The following is a 25,122-nucleotide window of genomic DNA, read 5'->3' on the forward strand; positions in this document are numbered from 1 at the left end:
AGTTCCCTCTGGAGCTTCTAGGTTTCAGTAAGATTACTCCTTATTTTTCAAAATATCAATGGGTAAAGGCCCAACCTAATCTACCTTCCTCCATAAAAATGGAATGAGTCCTTTCTCTAGGCTGCTTCACAATTTTGTCATTTTTTCAAAATGAGGTCAAAATTGTCGCTGTTGCTGGATTATATTCCTGGAATTCCCATCTTAATGGCACAGTGGGTGTACCCACCTGACACAGACAGCTCATCTCCACCTTCTCAAAGGTGATTAGGGATGGGCAATAAATGTTGGCCTTGCCATTAATGCCCACATCCTATGGATGAATGAAAATGGAAATACTTCAGATGTGGTCTCACCTAAGGCCCTGTACGTCAGGAGTAAAACTTCCCGACTCTTTTATTCCCCTTCCCTTGCAATAAGCACCAATATTCCATTCACCAGTCTAATAACTTGCTGTCCCTGCAAACTGCTGTTTTGTGATCATCTTTTGACCCTATGTACCACAATCCCTGTTTAGTGCAGATATCTGCAATCTCTCCGCTCTGCATAATGTACTGCTTTTTTGTTCTTCCTGCCAAAATGGACAAGTTCACATTTTCCCATCTGCTCATCTGCAAACTTGTGATTATAACTGATACAATAGGTATTGAATTGAAGGGGCAACTTGAGCCCAGAACAGATGAGGGAAATGTGGTTGACCCGGCTTGAAAGACAGAGAGAAGTAATGAGGTTCAGCTGATATTGGGGCTCTTGGATCTGTGGGATGGTGAGATGGAAATGGTTGAAGTGAATATTCATAAAGCAGATAAATATGGTTGTATCAGAGACATTGTATCTGAGAACAGTTGTTTCACACTGTATGATATTGGGTTAAAACAGGGGAGAAATTCAGGGTTTGAATGTTTTTTAAGTCCCAAAATAGTTAAAGTGAGGTGATTCAGGCCATGCTGTTGGATTTACTGAGCTGGAGCTCTGATATTCTCCTTACTGTAAAAGAATTAGAATTTGCTTTATTGCCACATGTACTTGCCGCATGAGTACAGTGAAGAGTTTACAAGTCGCCATTTACGGTGTCATCTTGGGCAGCAATGTACCTAGGTAGAAATTCTTATGTCCAGATTCTTGGGGAAGAATATGAGCAAAATAAAGAAATGTAAAGTCCAGCAATAAGTTAGAAAGATAGAGAAGTAAAGAGTTCAGAATAACAGTCCTTCCGACCCACACTGCGCTGGGAATGCGGACCGAGGCCGGGAGTGCAGGCCCAGGCTGAGGCCGAGGCCGGGGGTGCGGGCCCAAGTCGAGGCCGGGGGTGTGGGCCCAGGCCGGGAGTGCGGGTTCAATTCTAGCCTCTCTCTCTCTCTCTCTCTCTCTGCCTCACTCTCTCTCTGCCTCACTCTTTCAAATGAGACAGCACTCTATGGACGTCTGTGACTATAGTGACTTCACTCTGATATGATGTTGCTGTTTTCAGGTCTTCACTACAGCCACATACTCCCCCTGTTGCTGTTGCCCTTTCTGAATCAGATTGTTCAAATAACCAAGACTACCATTGTCTCCTCAATCTGCACTGGAATCTCTAGCCTGCCCATGATTCATTAGCAGTGAGTCGAGTATTTCCTTTCACTGACTTTTTTTCATCCCTACGACAGGCACTTAAATCTGCACATGGGCCTTCACGTACTGCCTTTGAACCCAGGAAAGTTAATATCATGACACTGAGATGGGGGAAGGTGTCCAGCCAACTGAGCTAACCTACCCCCTACACATCGGAGTACATAACCAACATCCAACTAACAAAGTACAGGCAAATTTGGGTTAGGTGAGGGCAGTGAGAGACCTGCCAAATTATACCTCCATTTCTCCTCATTTTGAGCTTTAACTGAGGGGGGAAGCTGAGTGCATGCCAACCTGCTCTATTTGCAGGGATTAATAAGGTCTGACCTTTGTGGTCTTTCCAATCTTTGTCCTTGTAACTGCTGACACTGGGGTTTCTGGTATCTCAGGGAACCCACAGTCTTTCTCCAAATGAGGATATGATGGATCCTAAAGGCGAACATGATCACCCCTTCCCTAAAGATCCAGCCTGAGGAACCTCCATGCAAAAGTGAGGACTGCAGATGCTGGAAATCAGAGTCTAGATTAGAGCGGTGCTGGAAAAGCACAGCAGGTCAGGCAGCATCCGAGGAGCAGGAAAATCGAAGTTTCGGGCAAAAGCCCTTCATCAAGATTAAGGGCTTTTGCCCAAAACATCGATTTTCCTGCTCCTGAGGAACCTTTGGTTAGAGGCTTTGATTAGGAAATCCATTAGGGACAGGCACTATCCGAGATATGTGATTCCATCAAAAATGAGCTCTGGTACATTTTGGTAGCTAGTTTCTGTTTGAAATGCTAAGCGCTTTGTGGCTGAGTGCCTCTTTCTATAAATGTAGGAATTGCAAAGGCATTCCTGTACCTCTAAGACTTCATCATTATGGCGAGAAAGTGAGGTCTGCAGATGCTGGAGATCAGAGATGGAAATGTGTTGCTGGAAAAGCGCAGCAGGTCAGGCAGCATCTAGGGAACAGGAGAATCGACGTTTCGGGCATTAGCCCTTCTTCAGGAAGGGCTAATGCCCGAAGAGATTCCTGAAGAAGGGCTAATGCCCGAAACGTCGATTCTCCTGTTCCCTAGATGCTGCCTGATCTGCTGCGCTTTTCCAGCAACACATTTCCATCTCTGATCTCCAGCATCTGCAGACCTCACTTTCTCCTCAAAGGTTTCAACCTACTGCAATTGTACATGGCCTTGGTGAAACCACACCTAGAGCAGTCTGTGTAGTTTAGATGAGATTAGATTCCCTACAGAGTGGAAACAGGCCCTTCAGCCCAACCAGCCCAAGTCATTATGGCAGTGACTTGGAAATGTTTCCAGCTGCCTAGAAGACTGCAACTAAAGCTTTTAAACCCTGCCCCAGTGTAAATATGCATTAAATGGTATAGAGGTGTAATAGAGAGATCACCATGGGAATATGATGATGGCCCATCTTATTTCATTTTTCCTGAAAACTCTGAACGTTTCTCCTCCTAACAGGAGCATCCAGCTGCTTCCTTAGTGATTTCAGGGCTTTCATCCTCACTCCTGCATTTGGATTTCTTTTCCACATACTGGTATCTCTTATCAGACTTGTTTACTGCATTGCCTACAGAGCCTTAGTGAGACAACACCCTGGAATATGCAGTTTTGGTCTCCTCACTGGCAGTAAAATGTACTTGCCATCGGAGGAGTGAACCAGAAGTTCACTAAACTGATCCCTCGGATGGAAGGAATGTACTATAGGAAAAATTAAATAGTCTGGGCATTATTCTCTGGGATGCAGAGCTGTTACCATTGAAAAATATACATTCTTTTAGGGCTCGAGAGAGGTGTACCAGGAAAGATGTTCCCCTGGCTAGGAACTAGAGAAGCAGAAGTCGCTGTCTTAGAATAAGGGGCACCTTGAAGACTGAAGAGTGAGGGAAACTTCTTCAGCCCAGGGTGGATGCGTGAAACGTTAGAATTCTCCACCCAGAGCCTCAGTACTTTGAAAACTGAGATCGATAGGTTTCTACGAATTAAACTCACCAAGAAATATGGGGGCAGTACAGGCAACTGTGGTTTGAAGTAAAAGGTCATATAATTGAGTGGTAGATTGGGTTTGAAGGGTTGAATGGCCTACTTCTGTTCCAATTCCTTATGTTCTTGTAGATGTGGAGAATTCCCTAACAGCAGTTCTGAGGAAGAACAGTCAACCTGAAACGTTAACCTTGATTTCTCTCCACAGATGCTACAAGACCTGCTGAGGTTTCCCAGCAATTTCTGTTTTTGTTTCTGATTTACAGCATCCGCAGTTCTTTCAGTTTTTCTTCCCTAACATTGTTTGCCTGAAACAGAGTACTTTTTGTAAGTTTGCACATGTGCCCTTTGTTTTTGTTTCCCGCTCATTGTCCCACATTCTTCCTTCCCCTTGCTGGTGAAAGGGCATTGCTTATTGCTGCTGTTGTTGTAACATGATGTTGAACTCCCTCATCACAAAGAGCAGGTGATTAAACTGTCTTTTTCCAATGGCTGTGGGAGCCATGATTGGGGGTGGGTGGGGGAAAGGGTTGTTAATGAGGCAACAGGGTGGGGCTGAGCAAGGCAGGTGAGGGCGTTCAGATTTGGTGTAGAGTTGTCCTTTGGTATCGTTTAGATCGAACATGGCAGACCAGCCAAGGAAGTGCATTCTAAAAGATGTGAACAGAGGAAATGGGATGGTTCTTCCATGTTGATGTGGGCTACCTATATGTACAGAGCTCTAAGCAAGTCTCACAAATTAGAGTTTGTTTTTGGAGAGGTGACCAAGGACAGAGATGAAGGCAGAGCAGTAAATGTTGTCTACATGGACTTTATTGAGGCCTTTGACAAGATTCCTTATCTTATTAGAAAGGTTAGATCACGTGGGATCCAGGGATAGTTAATTAGTCAATTGGATACAAAATTGGCTTGGTGAAGGATATAGAGGGTGATGATAGAGAGTTGCTCAGACTGGAGACCTGTGACCAACAGTGTGTTGCAAAAGATCAGTGCTGGGTCCACTGCTATTCATCATTTACATAAATGATTTGGATGAGAATATAGGTGGCATGTTAGTAAGTGTGCGGATAACACCAAAGTTGTGGACAGTGAAGAAGGTCACCTGAGAGTGCATCAATCAACTGGGCCAGTGGGCTGAGAAATTGCAGGTGGAGTTGAATTTAGATAAATGCAAGTTGTTGCATTTTGGTTAGGAAAAAAACCAAGGCAGGACTTACACAGTTAATGTGGGGCCCTGGGAGTGTTGTTGAACAGAGATACCCAGGGGTCCAAGTACATTGTTCCTTGAAAGTGACATCACAGGTAGACAGGATAGTGAAGAAGGCATTCGGCATGCTAACCTTCATCAGTCAGAGCACTGAGTGCAAGATTTGGGATATCTTGTTGCAGCTGTACAATGCTTTAGTAAGGCCGCATTCTGAGCACTGCATACACATCTGGTCACCCTGCTATAGGAAAGGTATTACTCAACAGGAAAGGTTGCAAAACAGATTTACAAGGATGTTACCGAGACTGGAGAGTTTGAGTAATAAGGAGAGGCTGGATAGGCTAGGACTTTGTTTCCCTGGCGTGTAAGAGGCTGAGGGGTGACTTTATAGAAGTTCATAAAAACATGAATAGGGTGCATAGCTAAGGTCTTTCCCAGGGTGGGGGGAGTACAAACTAGAGAGCATAAGTTTAAGGTGAGCGGGGAAAGATTTAAAAGGGACCTGAGGGGCAACGTTTTCACCCACAGGGTGGTATGTATAAGGAACGAGCTGCCAGAGGAAGTGGGAGAGTCTGGTACAGTTACACATTTAACAGACATTTGGGTGGGTAGATGGTTATGAAAAATCTAAAGGGATATGATCAGAAGTTGCACAACACCAGGTTACAGTCCGGCAGGTTTATTTAAAATCACAAGCTTTTGGAGCACTGCTGCTTTGTGAAGTGGAGCTCCTAAGCATGGTACCCACAACTGGACACAATTCTCCAGCTGAGGTCTAACAAGTGTCTTATACAAATTCAACATCACCTCCTTACTCTTGTACTCTATGCCTCTATTAGTGAAGTTGAGGACAGTGGGGGCTTTAGTAACCTCTCTCTTCACTTGTCATGCACCTTCAGTGACCTGTTCACATATACACCGAGGTCCTGCTGCTCCCGCATCCCCTTTAGAATTGTACACATCAATTCCAGAAGCATTGAGTCAAAAACCAAGGAGGTAATGGGTGAGTTATGGGTTTATAAATCACTGGTTCCATCTCAAATATCATGTGCTATTGTGGGAGCCACACTTCAGCAAGGTAGTGAAGATATTAGGGAAGGTGTACAAAAGATTATCGGGAATAATTCTGGTGATGAGAAACTTAAAGTGGATAGTTGAGAGGGGGTGGGGTTTATTCCAAAAAAGAGAAGAAGTCAAGATTTTCAAAATCACGAGGAATTGTTTCCCAATTGTGAAAGGCTTGAGAAGCTAATGGCACGGTTATGAAATAATTGGCAAAAGAACCAAAAGTTAATTAGGAAAAACTTTTCACACGTAGCAGTTAATACACTGTCTGAGAGTGTGGGAGACAGCTTCTTGTTTGACTAATTCTTTATGGGTATTTCTTGCAACTGTCCTTGAGTTGAAGCGCTGGATATGTCACTTTAGAAGACAATAATTTACTTCAATCATTTGGTGTCATTTTAATACTCATTAAAACCTATTCCTTGATATATTTCAGCAATATTGCTTTTTAAGAGTAATGTTGTAAAATAGTTTGTCTGCATTACACTGGCTCAGAGGAGATATTCTATCCAATATCGCAAGAAATGTGTGTGCAGAATTCGAGGGATAAAATGTTTCACAGAACTTTGAGTGCTCAAAGCAAAGCTCTACCCTCTTATGACACGATGGTCTAATTTTCAAACCCCAAAATGCTGGGATTAAGCAGTACCGGTTGTAACAGTGGCTTAATATTTAAAGGCCTGACCTGACCCAGGCCATCATAGAGGTGACGTGTGCATACGCACAGAGAATACACAGCCACTCTCAGGACAGTAGCATTATGTGGAGCATGTGGAAGGGCATCCAGCCATCACCAACCACAGAACAGCATTGTCTGCTTCTGCTGGTGATGCCACCCTCCCAGATACGTTGAACAATGTCCACACACGGTTTGAGGCACGAAACGACGTGGCAGCGAGGAAGTCCATCTGCCCCGCCCCACCCTACCCTCACCCACCACCCCACAATGACCTCCCAGTGTAACTGGATCCTGGACTTCCTGACTGGAAGACCTCAGTCAGCCTGGATCGGGAACAGCATCCCCAGCACCATCACACTGAGCACGGGATACCCCCGGGGCTGTGTGCTCAGTCCACTGCTGTTCACCCTACTGACACATGACTGTGCAGCGATGCACAGTTTGAATCACACCATCAAATTCGCTGATGATACGACGATAGTGGGTCTCATCAGCACAAACACCGAGTCAGCATACAGAGAGGAGGTGCAGCAGCTAATGGACTGGTGCAGAGCCAACAATCTGTCTCTGACCATGGACAAGATGAAAGAGATGGTTGTTGACTTCAGGAGAGCACAGAGTGACCACTCTCCGCTGGACATCGACAGCTCCCCAGTGAAGAGCACCAAATTTCTTGGCGTCCACCTGGCGGAGAATCTCCCCTGGATCCTCAACCCCAGCTCCATAACCAAGAAAGCTCAATTGTGTCTCTACTTTCTGCACAAGCTGAGGAATGCCCACCTCCCACTCCCCATCCTCCCCACATTCTACAGAGGGTTCATTGAGAGTACCCTGAGCTGCTGCATCACTGCCTGGTTTGGGAATCGCACTGTCTTGGATTGTCAGACCCGACAGCAGATAGTGAGGACGGCTGAGAAGATTATTAGGGTCTCTGTTCCCTCCACGACAGACATTTTCACCACACGCTGCATCTGAAAGGCTAAGAGCATTGTGGAAGACCCCACACACCTCTCACTCAAACTCTTCTCCCTCCTGCCATCTGGCAGAAGATACCGGAGCATTTGGTCTCTCACGGCCAGACTGTGCAACGGTTTCTCCTCCCGAGCCATCAGGCTCCTTACCACAGTATGATCGGACTCTTTCCCATCTGAAATTCTTTGTCCGATTTCTAATTGCTGCTAGAAAAATGTCTATTATTTATCATTCTTCTATTACACTGTAACTTGCGTGTTTTGCACTTCTTATGCACTTTATGCCATGTACGAGTGTGTAGTTTGTGCTGTCCATGTAGCACCCTCGTCCTGGAGGAACACTGTCTTGTTTTTACTTTCTCCGTTGTATAAGGTGGAAATGACAAACCAAGCTAGTGTACTTAAGGGTCAAATCAAAATAATACACTGGAAAATCATGTTTTCTCGCGGATGTTGATAACGTTTATAATGGGTCAAACAGTTAAGATTTGCTGTGTCTGGAATCACAAGCGAGGTAAAGGTGAAACATTCCCCACCCTAAAAAGGCATTAGTGAACCAGATGGGTTTTTACAACAGTTGGTGGCTACCATTACTACATTCCAGATTTGTTTGAATTGAAAATACCACCAGTTGCCCTGGCAGGGTTTCGTTCCATGTTCCCAGAGCTTTTTCCTGGGGTTTCTGAATTATAAGTTCAGTGATGATACCATTGCTCAACCTCCTTCCCCTTATTAAAGCTACCAAAATAGAATTGGATTTTATCTGAAAAAGGATGTATGTCCAGTTTTTTTGGGAGAAAGCAGGACAATGATTCTTATTGAATTGTTTGTTTGGAGAGTTGGTGAAAAGGGGCAATTTATTAACACAGAGGGTGGTACGTGTATGGAATGAGCTGTCAGAGGAAGTGGTGGAGGCTGGTACAATTACAACATTTAAAAGGTCTTTGGATGGGTTTAGAGGGACACGGACCAAATGCTGGCAAATGGGACTGGATCAGTTTAGGATATCTGGTCAGCACAGATAAGTTGGATTCTGCTTCTGTGCTGAATAAATGACATTATGGGCTCGGTCTGAACTGATTCTTGTGCAGCTTTAAGATGTGGGGCAGAAGGTTTAGAGGAGAATGTGAGGAAAAGCGTTTTCACTCAGACGGTGGTGGGAATCTGGAATTCACTGTCTATAAGGGTGGAAGAGGTAGAAACCTTCATAACATTTAAGAAGTATATAGATACACACTTGTGATGCAGGCATACAGGGCTATGGACCAGAGCTGACAAATCGGATTAGGATAGTTAGGTGTTCGTTTTTGACTGATGCAGTCGAGATAGACCAATGGGCCATTTTCTGTACTGTAGATCTTTATGACTCTCTGACATAAAATGGCTGTTTTCACAGATGATTGATTTCATGAGAATTTGTTTCTGTGACAAGAAGACGACACAATAACTGATGAGAAATAATATGCACACTTTGGGTTTTGCAATCTAAAGCCAGTTATTAGCTGAAATAACTTTTTACAGCTTAGAAAGGTAGCAGATGATTTTCCTCCATTTCTTCCTCCACAGATGTTGCCTACCCCTGTCGAGTGTTTCTAGTTTTTGCTCCAAATTGACTCTTGTCCTTATTTTCCAGTCTGACCCCTATCCATTCAATGCAATCCTCTCTGTCTGTCTTTCTTTGTTTGTTTGTAGGCTGATGAAGGAGCAGGAAGAAAAGGGCAACTTGATAGCCATTCTGATCAGCGATCAATCAGACAAGAAGTAAGTCTTTGTTTTTCTTGATCTAGATAGAAGTTTTTTGAAGAAGTGACAAAGAAGATTGATGAAGCAGGCGGGGGGGGAGGGGTGGACATTGACAATATGGACTTCAGAAAGGCATTCAACAAGATTTTTTATGGTAGACTGATTAGCGTGGAATACAGGGAGACCTAGCCATTTGGATACAGAACTGGCTCAAAGGTAAAAGACAGAGGGAGGTGGTAGAGGGTTGTTTTTCAGACTAGACAACCTCTGACCAGCAGTGTGCCACAAGGATCGGTGTTGGGTCCACTGCTTTCATCATTTACGTAAATGATTTAGATGTAAACATACAGTTAGTAAGCTTACAGATGACACCAAAATTGGAGATGTAGTGGACAGCGAAGCAGGTTATCTCAGTAAAACGGGATCTTGATCAGATGGGTCGAGGAGTGGCAGATGGTGTTTAATTTAGATAAATGTGAGGTGTTGCATTTTGTTAAGGCAAATCAGGGCAGGACTTGTACATTTAATGATAAGGTCCTGTGGAGTGTCGCTAAACAAAAAGATCTTGGAGTGCAGGTTCATTGCTCCTTGAAAGTGGAGTCACAGGTAGACAGGCTAGTGGAGAAAGTTTTTGGTATGCTTACCTGTATTGGTCAGTGCATTGAGTATAGGAGAAAGTGAGGACTGCAAATGTTGGAGATCAGAGTCAAAAGATGTGGTGCTGGAAAAGCACAGCAGGTCAGGCAGCATCCAAGGAGCAAGAGAGTTCCTGATGAAGGGCTAATGCCCGAAACATTGACTCTCCTGCTCCTCAGATGCTGCCTGACTTGCTGTGCTTTTCCAGCACCACACCTTTTGCCATTGAATATAGGAGTTGGGAAGTCATGTTGTGGCTGTGTAGGATTTAGTTCGGCTACTTTTGGAATATTATGTTCACTTCTGGTCTCCCTGCTATAGGAATGATGTTGTTAAACTTGAAAGGGTTCAGAAAAGATTTGCAAAGATGTTGCTGGGGTTGGAGGATTTCAGTTATAGCAAGAGGCTGAGCAGGCTGGGGCTATTTTTCCTGGAGCATCAGAGTTTGAGATTTACAAAGTCATGAAGGACATGGATAGGGCGATAGGGAAGGTCTTCTTCTGAGAGTAGCAGAGTCCAAAGCTGGGAGGCATAGATTAAAGGTGAAAGGAGAAAGATATAAAAGGGATCTAAGGGGTAACTTTCTCCCGCAGAGGATGTTGCGTGTATGGAATGAGCTGCCAGAAGGAGTGATGGAGGCTGGTACAATTACAACATTTTAAAAGGCACCTGGATGGGTACGTGAATGGAAAGGGTTGAGAGAAATATGGGCCAAGTGCTTACATATGGAGCTAGATTTATTTAGAATATTTGGTTGGCATGAATGAGTTGGACCGGGATCTACACAACACTGTGACTATGAACGAGTGCCAATGAGGCTGAAACAATATTGTCCTGAGTTTCCCCAGGGTAACGCTGACCGTATCTGTGCAATCTGCCTGAAATTTGGGAAACTCAGTGCAAGCAATCATGGAATCTTAAACACAGTCTTTCATGCTAATTGGAAGATTATTAGTCTGGAAGCTGACTGTCCAGCCCAGATCAAGTTACTTAGCGTTGCACTTGTGTCTGTTTCCCAGCCTTCAAGCAAAGTCTTCACATTCAGCTGTTTGTTTTGGTTGCAAAGGCACTTAAAGGCACGTGTTAAAAGCCCTTGAATGTAACTAAAAACAAAATTACTAAAATTACCAGTTTATGTAAATCTCTCTAATTTTTTAAAGTTACTTTCAGTTACTTAAAATCTGATCATTTTGGCGATGAATGGGCACTTTGATTAAACACACGTTTTTGTGACAAATCCACTTCAATTTACTTCAATCAATTGGTGTCATTTTAATACTCGTTAAAACTCATCCCTCGACGTGTTTCAGCGACATTGCTTCTTCAGAGTCATGTTCTAAAATACTTTGTTAGCATTACACTGGCTCATAGGAGATTTTACATCCAATATTGCAAGAGATTTGTGTGCAGAACTCAAGTGATAAAACATGTCACAGAACTAACAGATCTCTGATCGTGCTCAAAGCAAAAATCTACCCTGTTATGACATGACTGCCTAATTTTCAAACCCCAAAATGCTGGGAATTATGCAGTATGTGTTGTAACAATGGTTTAACAACTAAGGGTCAAATCAAAAGAATATGCTGAAAAATCATGTCTTGTAGCTACTGATGACATTTCTACCCCAATATTCTGATTCTTTTGCCTTGTCTTTTGGGGTAAAAACATGTGTGAGCACCTGGAAGATGCAGTTTTAATAATTTTGCAAAGCTGTTTGCATAATTTCTTGAAAGTGACAGGGTAGGTAGAGAGAGCCATTAGTCTAGGCATCATTAACAGGGACATGGAGTGTGGGAGGAACGAGGTTACGCTGAACTGATACAGGACACTGGTTAATCCTCAGCTGGAGCACTGTGTACAGTTCTGAGCGTTACATTTTACAGAGGATGCGAACAAATCGGAGACTATGGTTTACGAAGTGGTTCCAGTTATGAGGATAGATTGGAGAATTTGCGCCTGTTTTCCTTCCAAAGGAAATGGCTGAGGGGAGATTTGATAGATATTTTCAAAATCATGAGGGGACTGGACAGAGTAGCAAAGAAACATATCGTAAAAGGATCAAGAAACAGAGCACACAATTGTTTTGCAAAAGAAGCAGATGTGAGGTGAGAAAGGAATATTGTCACATGGCAAGTGGACTGGGTTTCGAGTGTGCTGCCTGGAATTGTTTTCATTTGAAGAAGTCATCAGACAATGTGATTGGTTACAAGGGTTTGGCACGAGGTCAGAGAGCAGGTGAAGAGACACTGGGCCAAATGGCCTTCTGCATTGTAACAATTCTGGGGGAGGTTGACTTCAGCACATGTGTGAATTAAAGCTTGTGACTTGACTGATCATTGCAGGGAGAAGTTAAATGAGGATTTGGCAAAACTGAGGCTCAAGCATCAGGACCTTAACAAGAAAGTTCTGGAAGAGACCGAGCGAGCCTTGAAAGCTGAGGTCAGTGTGCTTTGCCTCAGACGATGTTATGACATTGGGGTTTAGGTTATAGAGTTGGAGGAAGACTGCAGGTCTGGCAGCATCTGTGCAGACAAAGCAGAGTTAACGTTTCGGGTTGAGTGACCCTTCCTCAGAAAACCGTTCTGAAGAAGGAGCGCTGGATTCGGAGCGTTAACTCTGCTTTCTCTCCACAGATACTGCCAGACCTGCTGAACCTTTCCAAACATTTCTGTTTTTCTCCCTTCTTCAGAACCCAGTTACAAATGATAATGTTCCCTTTTGGCCTGAACTAGGTAATTGAACCTTTCATATGTATGTTTTATCAATCCCTGTCAAAGGTTTACCACTGGTAAATGGAATCACGTGTGATTTGTTAATCCTCTTTAGTTAACAAAAACTTCATATCCCCTTAAAGGGAGGTGATGGCACAGTGGTATTATCACTAAACTATCTAATATCCCAGGCAATGGTCTTGGCACCTGGGTTCGATTCCTGCCCTGGCAGAAAGTAAGTTTGAATTCAATTTTTTTTAAAATCTGGAATTAAGCATTTACCAATGAAACCTTTTTTTTTTGGAAAAAGCCATCTGGTCCATTAGTTTCCTTGAGGAAAGTAAGCTGCCATCTTTATCAGGTTTGGCCTACATGTAACTCCAGACCCACACTACATGGTTGACTCTTAACTACAGACCTGTTTCTACTAATTAGGGATGGACAATAAATGCTGGCCCAGCTAGTGACACCCACCTCCCGTGGGTGAAAAAGAAATGCTGGGATTAGGTTTGGTCCAGGTAGTTTGCCTTAGAACACAGGAGGCGGCATTTCAGCCCCTCGGCCCTGCTCCACCATATATTACGATCATGGCTGATCTTATCTCAGCCTCAACTCCACTTTCCTGCCCACTCCCCATAACCCTTTAATCCCTTACGAACAAAAAATATGTCTATCTCCTCCTCAAATATATTTAGTGTCCCAGTGTCTAATGCTCTCTCTCAAGTCATGAATGTGACAGATTCAAGACCCTTTGAGAGAAGTAATTCCTCTTCATCTCTGTCTAAATCTGCTTTAAGATTTGCTTATGAAAGCAGAATGATGATTATGAGGCTGTTCCTCTCACATCAGATCCGCATTCAATTCAACAACGCTATTGTCTTGTACTCTTGTTTCTAAGTGTCTGTAAAGCTTGCCCTATGTGATCCTTTGTCATTGCTGGGTCAGTTTCCCCATCAAATTTCAACTGGAACTACCTTAATCTCACAGGCCACAGAAGTTCAGGAAGAAGATCCTTTACTGCCTTTTTAAATTTGACTAATGATGGACAATATACGCTGTCCTTTCCAGCAACACCCACCTCCTGACAACGAGGAATAAATAATACATGAAAATAACTTTGCCTTTACTTTCAGCAAATCATCATGAATGCTTCTGCTGTTGCAGGTTCAATCCCTGGAGAGCAAGAAGGAGTTTGCAGTTATGATGCTGGACAAAGCAGCGAGTGAAGCAGAACTACAGATTCATAGCTTGAGGTCAGTGTCTAACTGTTGCAAATCAATCTTTAATCTCGCTCAGCTAGACTCGCTGCTTTCTTATGAAATGACTGATGCGAAACGAAAGTAAAGGAATTCATTACACCTGTGTTCCAGCAAATTCAAAAGAGCTTGGTGCACAGACTGGCTCTGGGATGAATAGTTTGCTTTCGTGTGTGTCCTTGAATTTCTTTCATTTAACATTAAGTATCTTGAAAAATCCCTTTTTGACAGTAAGTGGACAGCAGAACAGTCTGATTGGGCTTTGGAACACTCCAGGAAAGCAGCACTTCCTGAAGCACCTATTTCTTCAGCATAGCCCGGCTTTGTGACTCTGTTGCTGGCAGTGGCTACATTACACAAGATATGTCTTGTTTTGCACTGCCCTCTTCACCCCGATGAGCAATAACCAGAAATAAAAAGGTTTCATTTGTTTGTTTTGCTTTTTCAGCTCCATTCCAGGAAGGTCGAGCCTGGAACTCGATTGGCGGAGAAGGCTACATGACATCCAGGTGCAAAAGGAGAATATCAAGGTAAGGTTTGGGTGGCCCCTCTGTGGTGGAGAGCTGTCTTGGTGCTGTACCATTAGATAACAGGCCTACTGGAAAGTAGCGAACAGTGTGTTGTCTTAGTAATGTTGTCAGATTGACATATGTTCCAGGCTGTATGGGAAAATGGAACAATTTGAAAGATGTCTGAAAGAGCTGTACAGACAGTGAAGTATTTCTGACGTGTTGCCGTTATTGTAATGTAGGAGACAAATCAGCCAATTTAACCACAGCAAGGCCCCCACACATTGCATTGTACTGCAACCATTTGTTTTTTATGGATGTTGATTGAGAGATAAGTATTGACTCAGAGTCCAGGGATAACTCTTTGAAATAGTGCATGGAGATGTTTTACACCTACCTGAGCGCCTCATTTTATCAGCTCATCCATCACACAAGGCACCTCCGACAGTGCAGCACTCCCTCAGTACTGCACTGCTGTTTCAGCATTGATACTTGTTCTCATGTGCTGGAGTGGGACTTGGAGTCACAGAGATGTACAGCACGGAAACAGACCCTTCAGTCCAACTCATTGATGCCAACCAGATATCCTGACCTAGTCTAGTTCCATTTGCCAGCACTTGGCCCATATCCCTTTAAACCCTTCTTATTCCTGTACCCATCCAGATGCCTTTTAAATGTTGTAATTGTACCAGCCTCCACCACTTCCTCTGGCAGCTCATTCCATACACGCACAACTCCATGTGTGAAAAAGTTGCCCCTTAGGTCCGTTTTATATCTTTCCCATCTCACTCTAAAGCTATGCCCTCTAGTTCTGGACTCCACCACTCCAAGGAAAAGGCCTTGTCTGTTTACCTTATCCGTGCTCCTCATGATTGAACTGAGAACCTTACGAATGTTGGCATGAGTCTAACCAGTGTTCCTCCTCCACCTTGGGCAGACCCCAGGGATCAAGAGTGACTTGATTCCATGAAATGATAAGGACAGGAATAGGCCATTTGGTCCTTCAAGCCTGCTGCACTCTTCAATATTATCGTGGCAGATCATTCCAACTCATTGCCCTGTTCCTGCCTCTGTCCACACACTTTGATCCCTTTATCCCTAAGAACTATCTCTAACTTCTTATTGAAAATGATCAAAGTTTTGGCCTTCAACTGCTTTCTGTGGCTGAGAATTTGTGACTCACCACTCTCTGGGTGAAGCCATTTCTCCTCATCTCATGGTCTACCCTATATCTTTAACACTGTGGAGTATTTGCAGAAACACCTTGGTCCTGGATTAAATTAATTAACTCTCAGACAAAGAGAGAGGCTCACCACTCAGTGGATGTTGGAATGGCTGATGAGTTCAGTCCATGATTTGCCAAGCGAGGTGGGGGGATGAGGCTGTCACTTGAAGGCCCACGTGTTTACCGGTTTACGCACTGTCTCTGACCTGTGCACTCCCCTGACAACGACATCTCTCCGTTTGTTCAGTTGCCTCTTGGACGAGCCTGTTGCATTTTGGTCAGTCTCCCGAGTCGACGGGGGACATTTGATTGCTTCAAGGATGCTCTAAGGACAGCTCTGAACCTTTACACTGCCCTCCAGGAGGTCTGTGAGCAAGGTGACGTCAGGGTGAAGCAGTTATTTTGGGAGTCTGGTGTCAGTTGGAATGACAAATCCTACCCAGCGGAATTGGTAATGATGGCTAAACGTCTTGATGCCAGGGAGAGGACCCTGCTGGAGGACCATCTTTCAATCCACTGGGTTTGGAGGATCTTGCGAACATCTCCAGTGCGGGATGTCTAGCACATGTAGGAACATGGGGATCACTGCTGACCAGTGACCCGCCACCTACCAGCTGAGTCAGAGTTAGCATTTCAAAGTAAATGTATACCACGTGTTTCTGTGACATGGTAATGAGAAGAATGCTAGAAATATGCAACCTGTCTGTCAAAGACTCAAAGGGATAAATGGAGTTTGGATTTTTCGGTTGAGTATATTTTTCAGACTGACAAGGGATTTTGAAATTTGTGATTTACAGTTTTCCTTTTATCTTGGTTTGTTTTGTGTCTGGTTCTTCAGTCCTTCGATTCATCCTTCAGAAAGCTTCACCTGAAACTCAGGAGACTGCCTTTCTCTTTGTACTGTTGGCAGCCTCAGAGTGTATTCCCGGCAGCTGTGAGTTCTGTTTCAAGTTTTCAGTGCTCAGCACTTTCTTCTTGCCTCTTCGGCTCAGAGTTTATTCATTTGCTCCAGAACCAAGTGTTTCTGTAAATACTAGATCTGGCCACTAGATGGGGAATCTCTCCTGTAGGTGCCAAGCACCCCACTTGCTGTGTGGGATTAACTGTATCACAAGTCACCTTGACATTCTTCAGTCACTACAGTTTCTATCTGCACTTCTCTAAAGATCCAGAGCCTGGATTCTTAAAGTTTTGTGCTGGTGGTCTACAGAAGACAACACAGTAGCTCTCCAGGCCATTCCATCCTCTCCCTTTTTGTTTTAAATTCCCTCACAGGGTGCGGGCATCTTAGTTTAAGTAGCATTTGTTGCCTATCCCTAATTACCCAGAGGGCAGTTAAGAGTCAACCACGTTGCTGTGGGTCTGGATTCACACATAGGTAAGAATGGCAGTTTTCTTTCCTTAAGGACATTACTGAACCATGAGTGAACTGACAATCGACAATGATTTCATGGTTCTCATTAGACTCTTGATTAGATTCCAGATTTTTATTGAAATCAAATTCCACCATCTGCCGTGGCAGGATTTGAACCTTGGTCCCAGGAACTTTGCCTGGATTAGCAGTCCAGCAATATTGCCACTAGGCTGTATTGCGTCCCCTGTGATCCATTATTGATTGTAGCTATGCCTTGGTGGGTGTCACTGTCCCCTCTGAGTTAGAAAATTATAAAATGATGCAGCACAGAGAGAAGCCATTCAGTCCATTGTACTCATGCTAGCTGGTTGATAAAGATCTCACTCCCCTGTTCTTCTCCATTTTCTTTTTCCTTTTTATTTATTAACCCAGTTTTGAAAGTTATTGGCTCTGTTTCTGCCCTTTTAAACAGAGAATTCCAAATTTGAACAACTTGCAGTGGTGAGAAAAAGATTTCCTCAGTGGAATGTAATGAGATCTGTGTAAATGATGATCCTGTAACTCATGACCTGATTCTAACATCAGTAAGAGAGAAGACACCAATCCAGAATGAGCATGTGAAGAGAGAGGTCTTAGACACTGCACTAGGTAGCATATTTGGTAACCAGTCTTTTACACGTGTAAATAAATGAGTGTTCAAGTATATACTGTAACAGAAGAGTCTTCATTAGAGATAAGGAGCAAATAGCCTCCATGATGGGGGATTTCAAGATTAGGTGGCACAGTTTTAAGATGAGAGGAGACAGATTAGATTAGATTAGATTACTTACAGTGTGGAAACAGGCCCTTCGGCCCAACAAGTCCACACCGACCCACCAAAGCGCAACCCACCCAGACCCATTCCCCTACATTTACCCCTTCACCTAACACTATGGGCAATTTAACTTGGCCAATTCACCTAACCCGCACATTTTTGGACTGTGGGAGGAAACCGGAGCACCCGGAGGAAACCTACGCAGACACGGGGAGAATGTGCAAACTCCACACAGTCAGTCGCCTGAGGCGGGAATTGAACCCGGGTCTCTGGTGCTGTGAGGCAGCAGTGCTAACCACTGTGCCACAAAAAGACATGGGAGGTAATTTTTTTTACAGAGGGTGAATTGTGTGTGGAATAAACTTCCTGAGAAAGTGGTGAATGTGGGTATAATTACAACATTTAAAAGACATTTGGATAAGTACATGAATTAGAAAGGCTTGGTGGGCCAGGACCAGGCAGGTGGTACCAGTTTAGTTTGGGATTACGTTTGATATGGACTGATTAGACCAAAGGGTCTATTTTCATACTGTATAACTCTATGACTATGACCATGGATTCTCAGTAGTGGTATTGGCTGAAAGCACAAGAGAGACTATGCATGTTACCTCTGATCCGTATGCCAATCCTGTAAAGTGCATGTTCTCTGACTAACAACCCTTCTAATTCTCCTTATTTGCTCTAAGCAAATCATTAATGAAATGGAACGCTTTTATCAAATAATCCCCCATAATCGTCAGTATTCAAAGGAGAATAACCTAACTTCAAATGTGTGCTCAGGTTTTATTGCAAAGACCTGAACACATGAATGTAGATGACTGTGTGTTATACAATGTGAGTGCCACACTGTCTGCAGTGTCATCTTTCAGATGGGCTGTTAAACTCTGTATCTAGTTCCCTGGCACTATTTTGAAATAATGCAGGTAAGAAACCCACCCCACTTTGTTTCTAGGACAATCGATCCCTCGAATAACATCTCAAACAGACCATCTGCTTATTATCTCATTGGTATTTACAGGACCTTACTGTGTGCAAATTGGGGTGTCATGTCTCCTGTCTTACAGCAGTGACGGCTGTTAGTATCCCAGCAATACTGGGCAAATCAGGTCATCGTGAAACCTGGTTTGATGTACAATAAGTTTTATTGTTGCTGCTTGTTTACTCTGTTATTCAGCCACTGACCATGTTCACAAAGAGCTGCCAATGTACCTTTTTCAAAAAAAAGAACATAAATGCTATGCAAAAGAAAAAAATACAAAACTTGTCATGCCATGTACAAACTATGTGAAACGATCTTATTACAAATATCTGAATGAAAGTTTTAATCCTTTTACCCGAACAAGAAGACTGAAGTGCCATGTCGCTCTTTTGCCATTGCTAAGTATCTGCTCAGACTGCATGGCTAGAGTTATTTTGTGGAGCTTTATTTTCTTGTGACTCCTAAATTGCTAACTTCAGAGTAGTCACATGGGTTTTCCGTGCGTTCAACCGTCAACAGTTTTCTAGCCAGTTTCTCTCTAACCCAGGACTTCAGTCTCTTGAGGACCCACAGACACACTAATTCAGTGATTTTCTGAATGTCATTGGACATATTGTTGCTGGAGAACAGCCCAAGTTTTGTCTGTTTTTAACAGATTGAAGCTTTAAATTCCAGATCTCCTCCACCGCTGTAAACCCTCGTTGAGGAAGAATGTCTCCACAATCCTGGCATTTCCCGACACCAAAACTCAAATTCAAAAATGAAACTAAAACTATGTCTTCCCCTCTCTTAACGCACACAACTTAGAGAACAAATCATAGCAAGACATAATTCTTCCTTCTTCTCAATAGACTTCAAAAATGCTTAGTTGATTATAAAGTGCTTTGGAACATCTGAAGGTGCTACAGAAATGCAAGTTTTTTTTTCTAATGTGTCTTGCTCTATGATTTCTACTCACAGAATCAATATGAGGGTCACATTCAGCTGGTGCAGAATGGCGCAAAACTCAGCAGTCTTCCTCACATACATTCGCCAACACTACAACCTGCTCCTGCAGAGGTACTTTAAACGTATTCTGTAACATTGTAATTCAGGGACAGTTCTGAAGGCGAGTCATTAGGCTCAAACATTAACACTTACTCCGTCCACAGGTCTGCAGAGATTCTGTAGCACTTTCTGTTTTATTTCAGATCTTCAGCGTCCGCGGTACAGCTGCACAATACTTTATTTGAAATGTTCGGGACCAGCTGGTTTTCGGAATTCAGAATTTTTCGAATTTCAGGATAAGTGACAGGTTGATGGTGAAATTTTTAAAAATCTTACTGGAGGAGCAGACTCACTCAGTAAAACAAGCCTTGAGAGAGAATTGAGGCCTGCTGGTGCTGGGCCACGCTGCATCTGAGTGACATGCATCAAGTGGGTGTGGAGTCGGGTTAACTGTTTGCAGGCCATGCAACCTTGTTAATAAGATAAAAAAAAACTTCACACAAAAGCTTTCGGACTTCGGAGCTTTTCGGATTTCGAAATTTTGGATAAAGGATTGTCTACCTGTATTTTGCTTTTGTTTGGGTGCTCCTGTATGATTGTTTACGTGGCGGCACGGTGGCACAGTGGTTAACACTGCTGCCTTACAGTGCCAGAGACCCAGGTTCAATTCCCGCCTCAGGCAACTGTCTGCGTGGGTTTCCTCCGGATGCTCCGGTTACCTCCCACAGTCCAAAAATGTGCTGGTTAGGTGAATTGGCCATGCTAAATTGCCCGTAGTGTTAGGTGAAGGGGTAAATGTAGGGGAGTGTGTCTGGGTGGGTTGCTCTTCGGAGGGTCATTGTGGACTTGTTGGGCCGAAGGGCCTGTTTCCACACTGTAAGTAGACAATAGACAATAGGTGCAGGAGTAGGCCATTCAGCCCTTCCATCCTGCACCGCCATTCAATATGATCATGGCTGATCATCCTTAATCAGTATCCTGTTCCTGCCTTATCTCCATAACCCTTGATTCCACTATCCTTGAGAGCTCTATCCAACTCTTTCTTAAATGAATCCAGAGACTGCGCCTCCACTTCCCTCTGGGGCAGAGCATTCCACATAGCCACCACTCTCTGGGTGAAGAAGTTTCTCCTCATCTCTGTCCTAAATGGTCTACCCCGTAATTTTAAGCTGTGTCCTCTGGTTCGGCACTCACCCATCAGCGGAAACATGTTTCCTGCTGCCAGAGTGTCCAATCCTTTCATAATCTTATATGTCTCAATCAGATCCCCTCTCAGTCTTCTAAACTCAAGGGTATACAAGCCCAGTCGCTTCAGTCTTTCAGTGTAAGGTAATCCCGCCATTCCAGGAATTGACCTCGTGAACCTACGCTGCACTCCCTCAATAGCCAGAATGTCTTTCCTCAAATTTGGAGACCAGAACTGCACACAGTACTCCAGGTGTGGTCTCACCAGGGCCCTGTACAGCTGCAGAAGCACCTTTTTGCTTCTATACTCAATTCCTCTTGTTATGAAGGCCAGCATGCTATTAGTCTTCTTCACTACCCTCTGTACCTGCATGCTTGCCTTCATTGACTGGTGTCCAAGAACACCCAGATCTCTCTGTACTGCCCCTTTACCTAAATTGATTCCATTGAGGTAGTAATCTGCCTTCCTGTTCTAGCCACCAAAGTGGATAACCACACATTTATCCACATTAAACTGCATCTGCCATGCATCTGCCCACTCACCTAACTTGTCCAGGTCACCCTGTAATCCTCATCACATTTTACCCTTCCACCCAGCTTTGTATCATCAGCAAATTTGCTAATGTTATTGTTGATACCATCTTCTATATCATTAACATATATTGTAAAAAACTGCGGTCCCAGCACAGATCCCTGCGGTACCCCACTGGTCACTGCCTGCCATTCCGAAATGGAGCCGTTTATCACTACTCTTTGTTTCCTATCAGCCAACCAACTTTCAATCCAAGTTAGTACTTTGCCCCCAATACCATGCGCCCTAATTTTACTCACTAACCTCCTGTGTGGGACTTTATCAAAAGCTTTCTGAAAGTCCAGGTACACTACATCTACTGAATCTCTCTCGTCCATCTTCAGAGTTACATCCTCAAAAAACTCAAGAAGATTAGTCAAGCATGACTTTCCCTTCATAAATCCATGCTGACTCTGACCTATCCTGTTACTACTATACAGATGTGCCGTAATTTCGTCCTTTATAATAGACTCCAGCATCTTTCCCAAGACTGAGGTCAGACTAACTGGTCTATAATTTCCTGCTTTCTCTCTCCCACCTTTCTTAAAAAGTGGTATAACATTAGCCACCCTCCAATCCTAGGAACCGACCCTGAATCTATCGAACTCTGGAAAATAATCACCAACGCATCTACGATTTCCCGAGCCACCTCCTTCAGTACCCTGGGATGTAGACCATCAGGCCCCGGAGACTTATCAACCTTCATAATCTAATCTAAATCGTGTTCGCATTTGTGGTAACTTTGCTGAAATGAATGATGTGTTAACGAGTGCCAGTGTCAGCTTGGTACGAATGTACTCGGTAACTCTGAAATCCACTGCAGTTGTAATTTCTACAACCTTAAGTCAGAAAAACTGTGGTATGTAGGAAACAGGGTCAGGAGCTCTATGTGTGGTTCCATGAGCCTGCTCCTCCATTCAGTAAGATCATGGCTGGATTTCAACATCATCATCACTTTCTTGCTTACCTCTTGATCCCCAAAGTCCAGTTGATGAGTAGACTTGATTATTTGAATGTGTAGAGCTCTCCAGAAAACTCCAGTGGTTCACAGCCTTCTGAGTGAATAAATTTCTCCTCGTCACGGTTCAAGATGGCTGGATCCTTACATTTAGCCCATGGCACTTATTTCAACTGAAGGAGAGGATGCAACCTATCTGCGTCTCCTTATCAAACCCCCTCAGCATGACTTGGAGATCAGCTCTCATTCTTCCAGAGGCAGACAGCACGGAAACAGACCCTTCGGCCCAACTCATCCATGCCAACCAGGTTTCCTAAACTGAACTAGTCCCATTTTCCTGCGTTTGGCCCTAATCTCTCATGGTTTTGTCTCTATGTCTTTTAACTGTTGCGATTGTACCAGCCACTATCCCATCCTCTGGCAGCTCATTCCAAACACGCACCGCTCTCCTGTGTGGAAAAAGTTGTCCCTCCTGTCCCTTTTAAATCTTTCACCTGTCAACTTAAAACAATACCCTCTAGATTTGGACACCCTTACACTGGGGAAAAATATTGGCTATTTACCTTAAACATGCTCCTTGTGATTTTATAAGGTCACCCCTCAGCCTCCGACGCTCCAGGGGATAAAGTCCCAGCTTTGTCTACAACTCAAACCTTCCAGTCTCAGTAACATCCTTGTAAATCTTTTCTGCAACCTTTCCAGATGAATAAAATCCTTCCTATAGCAGGGTGATCAGAATTGTACACAATACTCCAAACGTGGCCTTACCAAAGTCTTGTACATCTGTAACACAATGTTCCAACTTCTATACTCAATTTTTTGACTGATGAAGGCAAACATGCCAAATGCCGCCATCATCACCTTGTCTATCTGTGACGCTACTTTCAAGGATATATGTACCTATACCCCTAGGTCCTTCTGTTTGACAATGTTCTCCAGGGCCCTGCCATTAACTGAGTAAGTCCTGCCTTGGTTTGTCTTACCAAAGTGCAACACCTCACATGTATCTGAATTAAACGCCATCTGCCATTCCTTGGCCTAGTTGATCAAGATCGCATTTTTCTCTTAGCCTCCTTCACTGTCCACTATACCACCAGTTTTGGTGTCATCTGCAAGCATTCTAACCATGTTTCTTGTATTCTCATCCAAATCATTTATATAAATGATGAGTAACAGAGGTCCCTGCTCCATGTTTTGTGCCCCACTGCTTGTCTTCTGTCTGAACAACAACCGTCTACCAGAGTGTCAAACCTATTCTGCACGATATTAGTGGAAGAATGGACCCCACTTTGTATAATTCTTAACTAGATTAGATTAGATTAGATTCCCTACAGTGTGGAAACAGGCCCTTTGGCCCAACCAGTCCACACCGACCCTCCGAAGAACAACCCACCCAGACCCATTTCCCTCTGACTAATGCACCTAACGCTATGGGCAATTTAGCATGGGCAGTTCACCTAACCTGCACATCTTTGGATTGTGGGAGGAAACTGGAGTACCCGGAGGAAACCCTCACAGACACAGGGAGAATGTGCAAACTCCACACAGACAGTCGCCCGAGGCTAGAATGTCGCAGGCAATTCTCTCACTTGAGAGGGGTGAAAACACACCGGCCTCAAATTTCTTCAGAGACTCTGGTGTTTTCCTGCTTTGAATTCAAAAACTTAGTAAATTCATGTGAAATTCCCTTGGCTTCTATTTTACTCCATGATCCCGTTTAAAAGCCTCACCTCGGGAGCAACACTGATGAATGGGCTGAAGCAGTTTGACCCTAACTGTAACCCCATTACTCTGCTACAGTATTATTCTGTTTGCTGTGACTGACCTGCTTCCATAGGTGACGTGTTAACAATCACAAAGATCTATGTAGTTCCTTTAAGTTACTGACTAGGATCTGCCTTGAAGCCAAACAATATCCTTATTATTTGATTTCTGTTTCCTCTTTTTAACTGGTAGCCTGAATTAGTGCTCCAAAGTACGTGGCAGAACCCTCAAGTTCCCTTCACGGCATCGTTTTACCCAGCTCCGGTATCAACGATGAAGCTTCCAGCTGCGCGGTTTGCCCTGGGCCACGTGGCACAGTCAGAGTTTGCCGGCCGGAGCACCCAACCAGTTTCCAACCCCGCTACGAAACTGGAAAAACTCCTGGAAAAGCTGGAGGCTAGATTTCCAAACTGTAGCAGGTATGCTCATCGTGAACACCCATCCTTTTGGCAGCTCCATTAAATCCGACGGGTAAACTGTGGAGCCTCACAGTGCAATGTTTCTCCACCAGTGCTCGATGTTGTGTCAGACGTGCATGGCATATTTTCATTATTTGGGAATCATGGAGGGAAGGTTGGTTTCAGTTTTCAGTTCAGTGAAGCTCTGAACTTTTGTTTTAAAGAAGGTCAGGATGTCGTTTTGTACAATGTGTTAAAATCAACATTTCTAAGGTGTCATATGACTTCAGCTAGATGAACAGCAAGCCTTCTGGGGAGATAATTGTTAGAATGTTTGCTGCCTTGAACATAGAACAATACAGCACAGAACAGGCCCTTCGGCCCACGATGTTGTCCGAACATTTGTCCTAGCTTAAGCACCCACCCATGTACCTATCCAATTGCCGCTTAAAGGTCGCCAATGATTCTGACTCTGCAACTCCCACAGGCAGCGCATTCCATGCCCCCACCACTCTCTGGGTA

At 43.8% G+C, this 25,122-nt stretch overlaps 1 protein-coding gene across 4 annotated transcripts in view; it reads left to right on the forward strand.

Moving 5' to 3' along the window:
* Positions 1-25,122, forward strand: part of LOC122540617 (RING finger protein 214) — a 79,027-nt gene that overhangs the window by 37,544 nt on the left and 16,361 nt on the right. For all 4 annotated transcript variants that reach the window (XM_043676576.2, XM_043676574.2, XM_043676577.2 and 1 more), the window contains 6 exons: positions 9,203-9,271; positions 12,232-12,328; positions 13,765-13,853; positions 14,305-14,386; positions 19,698-19,796; positions 24,395-24,621. In XM_043676576.2, coding sequence (XP_043532511.2) covers positions 9,203-9,271; positions 12,232-12,328; positions 13,765-13,853; positions 14,305-14,386; positions 19,698-19,796; positions 24,395-24,621 — 663 coding nt within the window. The remainder of the gene's footprint in view (positions 1-9,202; positions 9,272-12,231; positions 12,329-13,764; positions 13,854-14,304; positions 14,387-19,697; positions 19,797-24,394; positions 24,622-25,122) is intronic.

The sequence above is a fragment of the Chiloscyllium plagiosum genome, unplaced genomic scaffold, assembly GCF_037043375.1.
Source record: "Chiloscyllium plagiosum isolate Xiang-an unplaced genomic scaffold, Cpla_swu_hap1 HiC_scaffold_29, whole genome shotgun sequence".
In the NCBI taxonomy this organism is placed as follows: Eukaryota; Metazoa; Chordata; class Chondrichthyes; order Orectolobiformes; family Hemiscylliidae; genus Chiloscyllium; species Chiloscyllium plagiosum.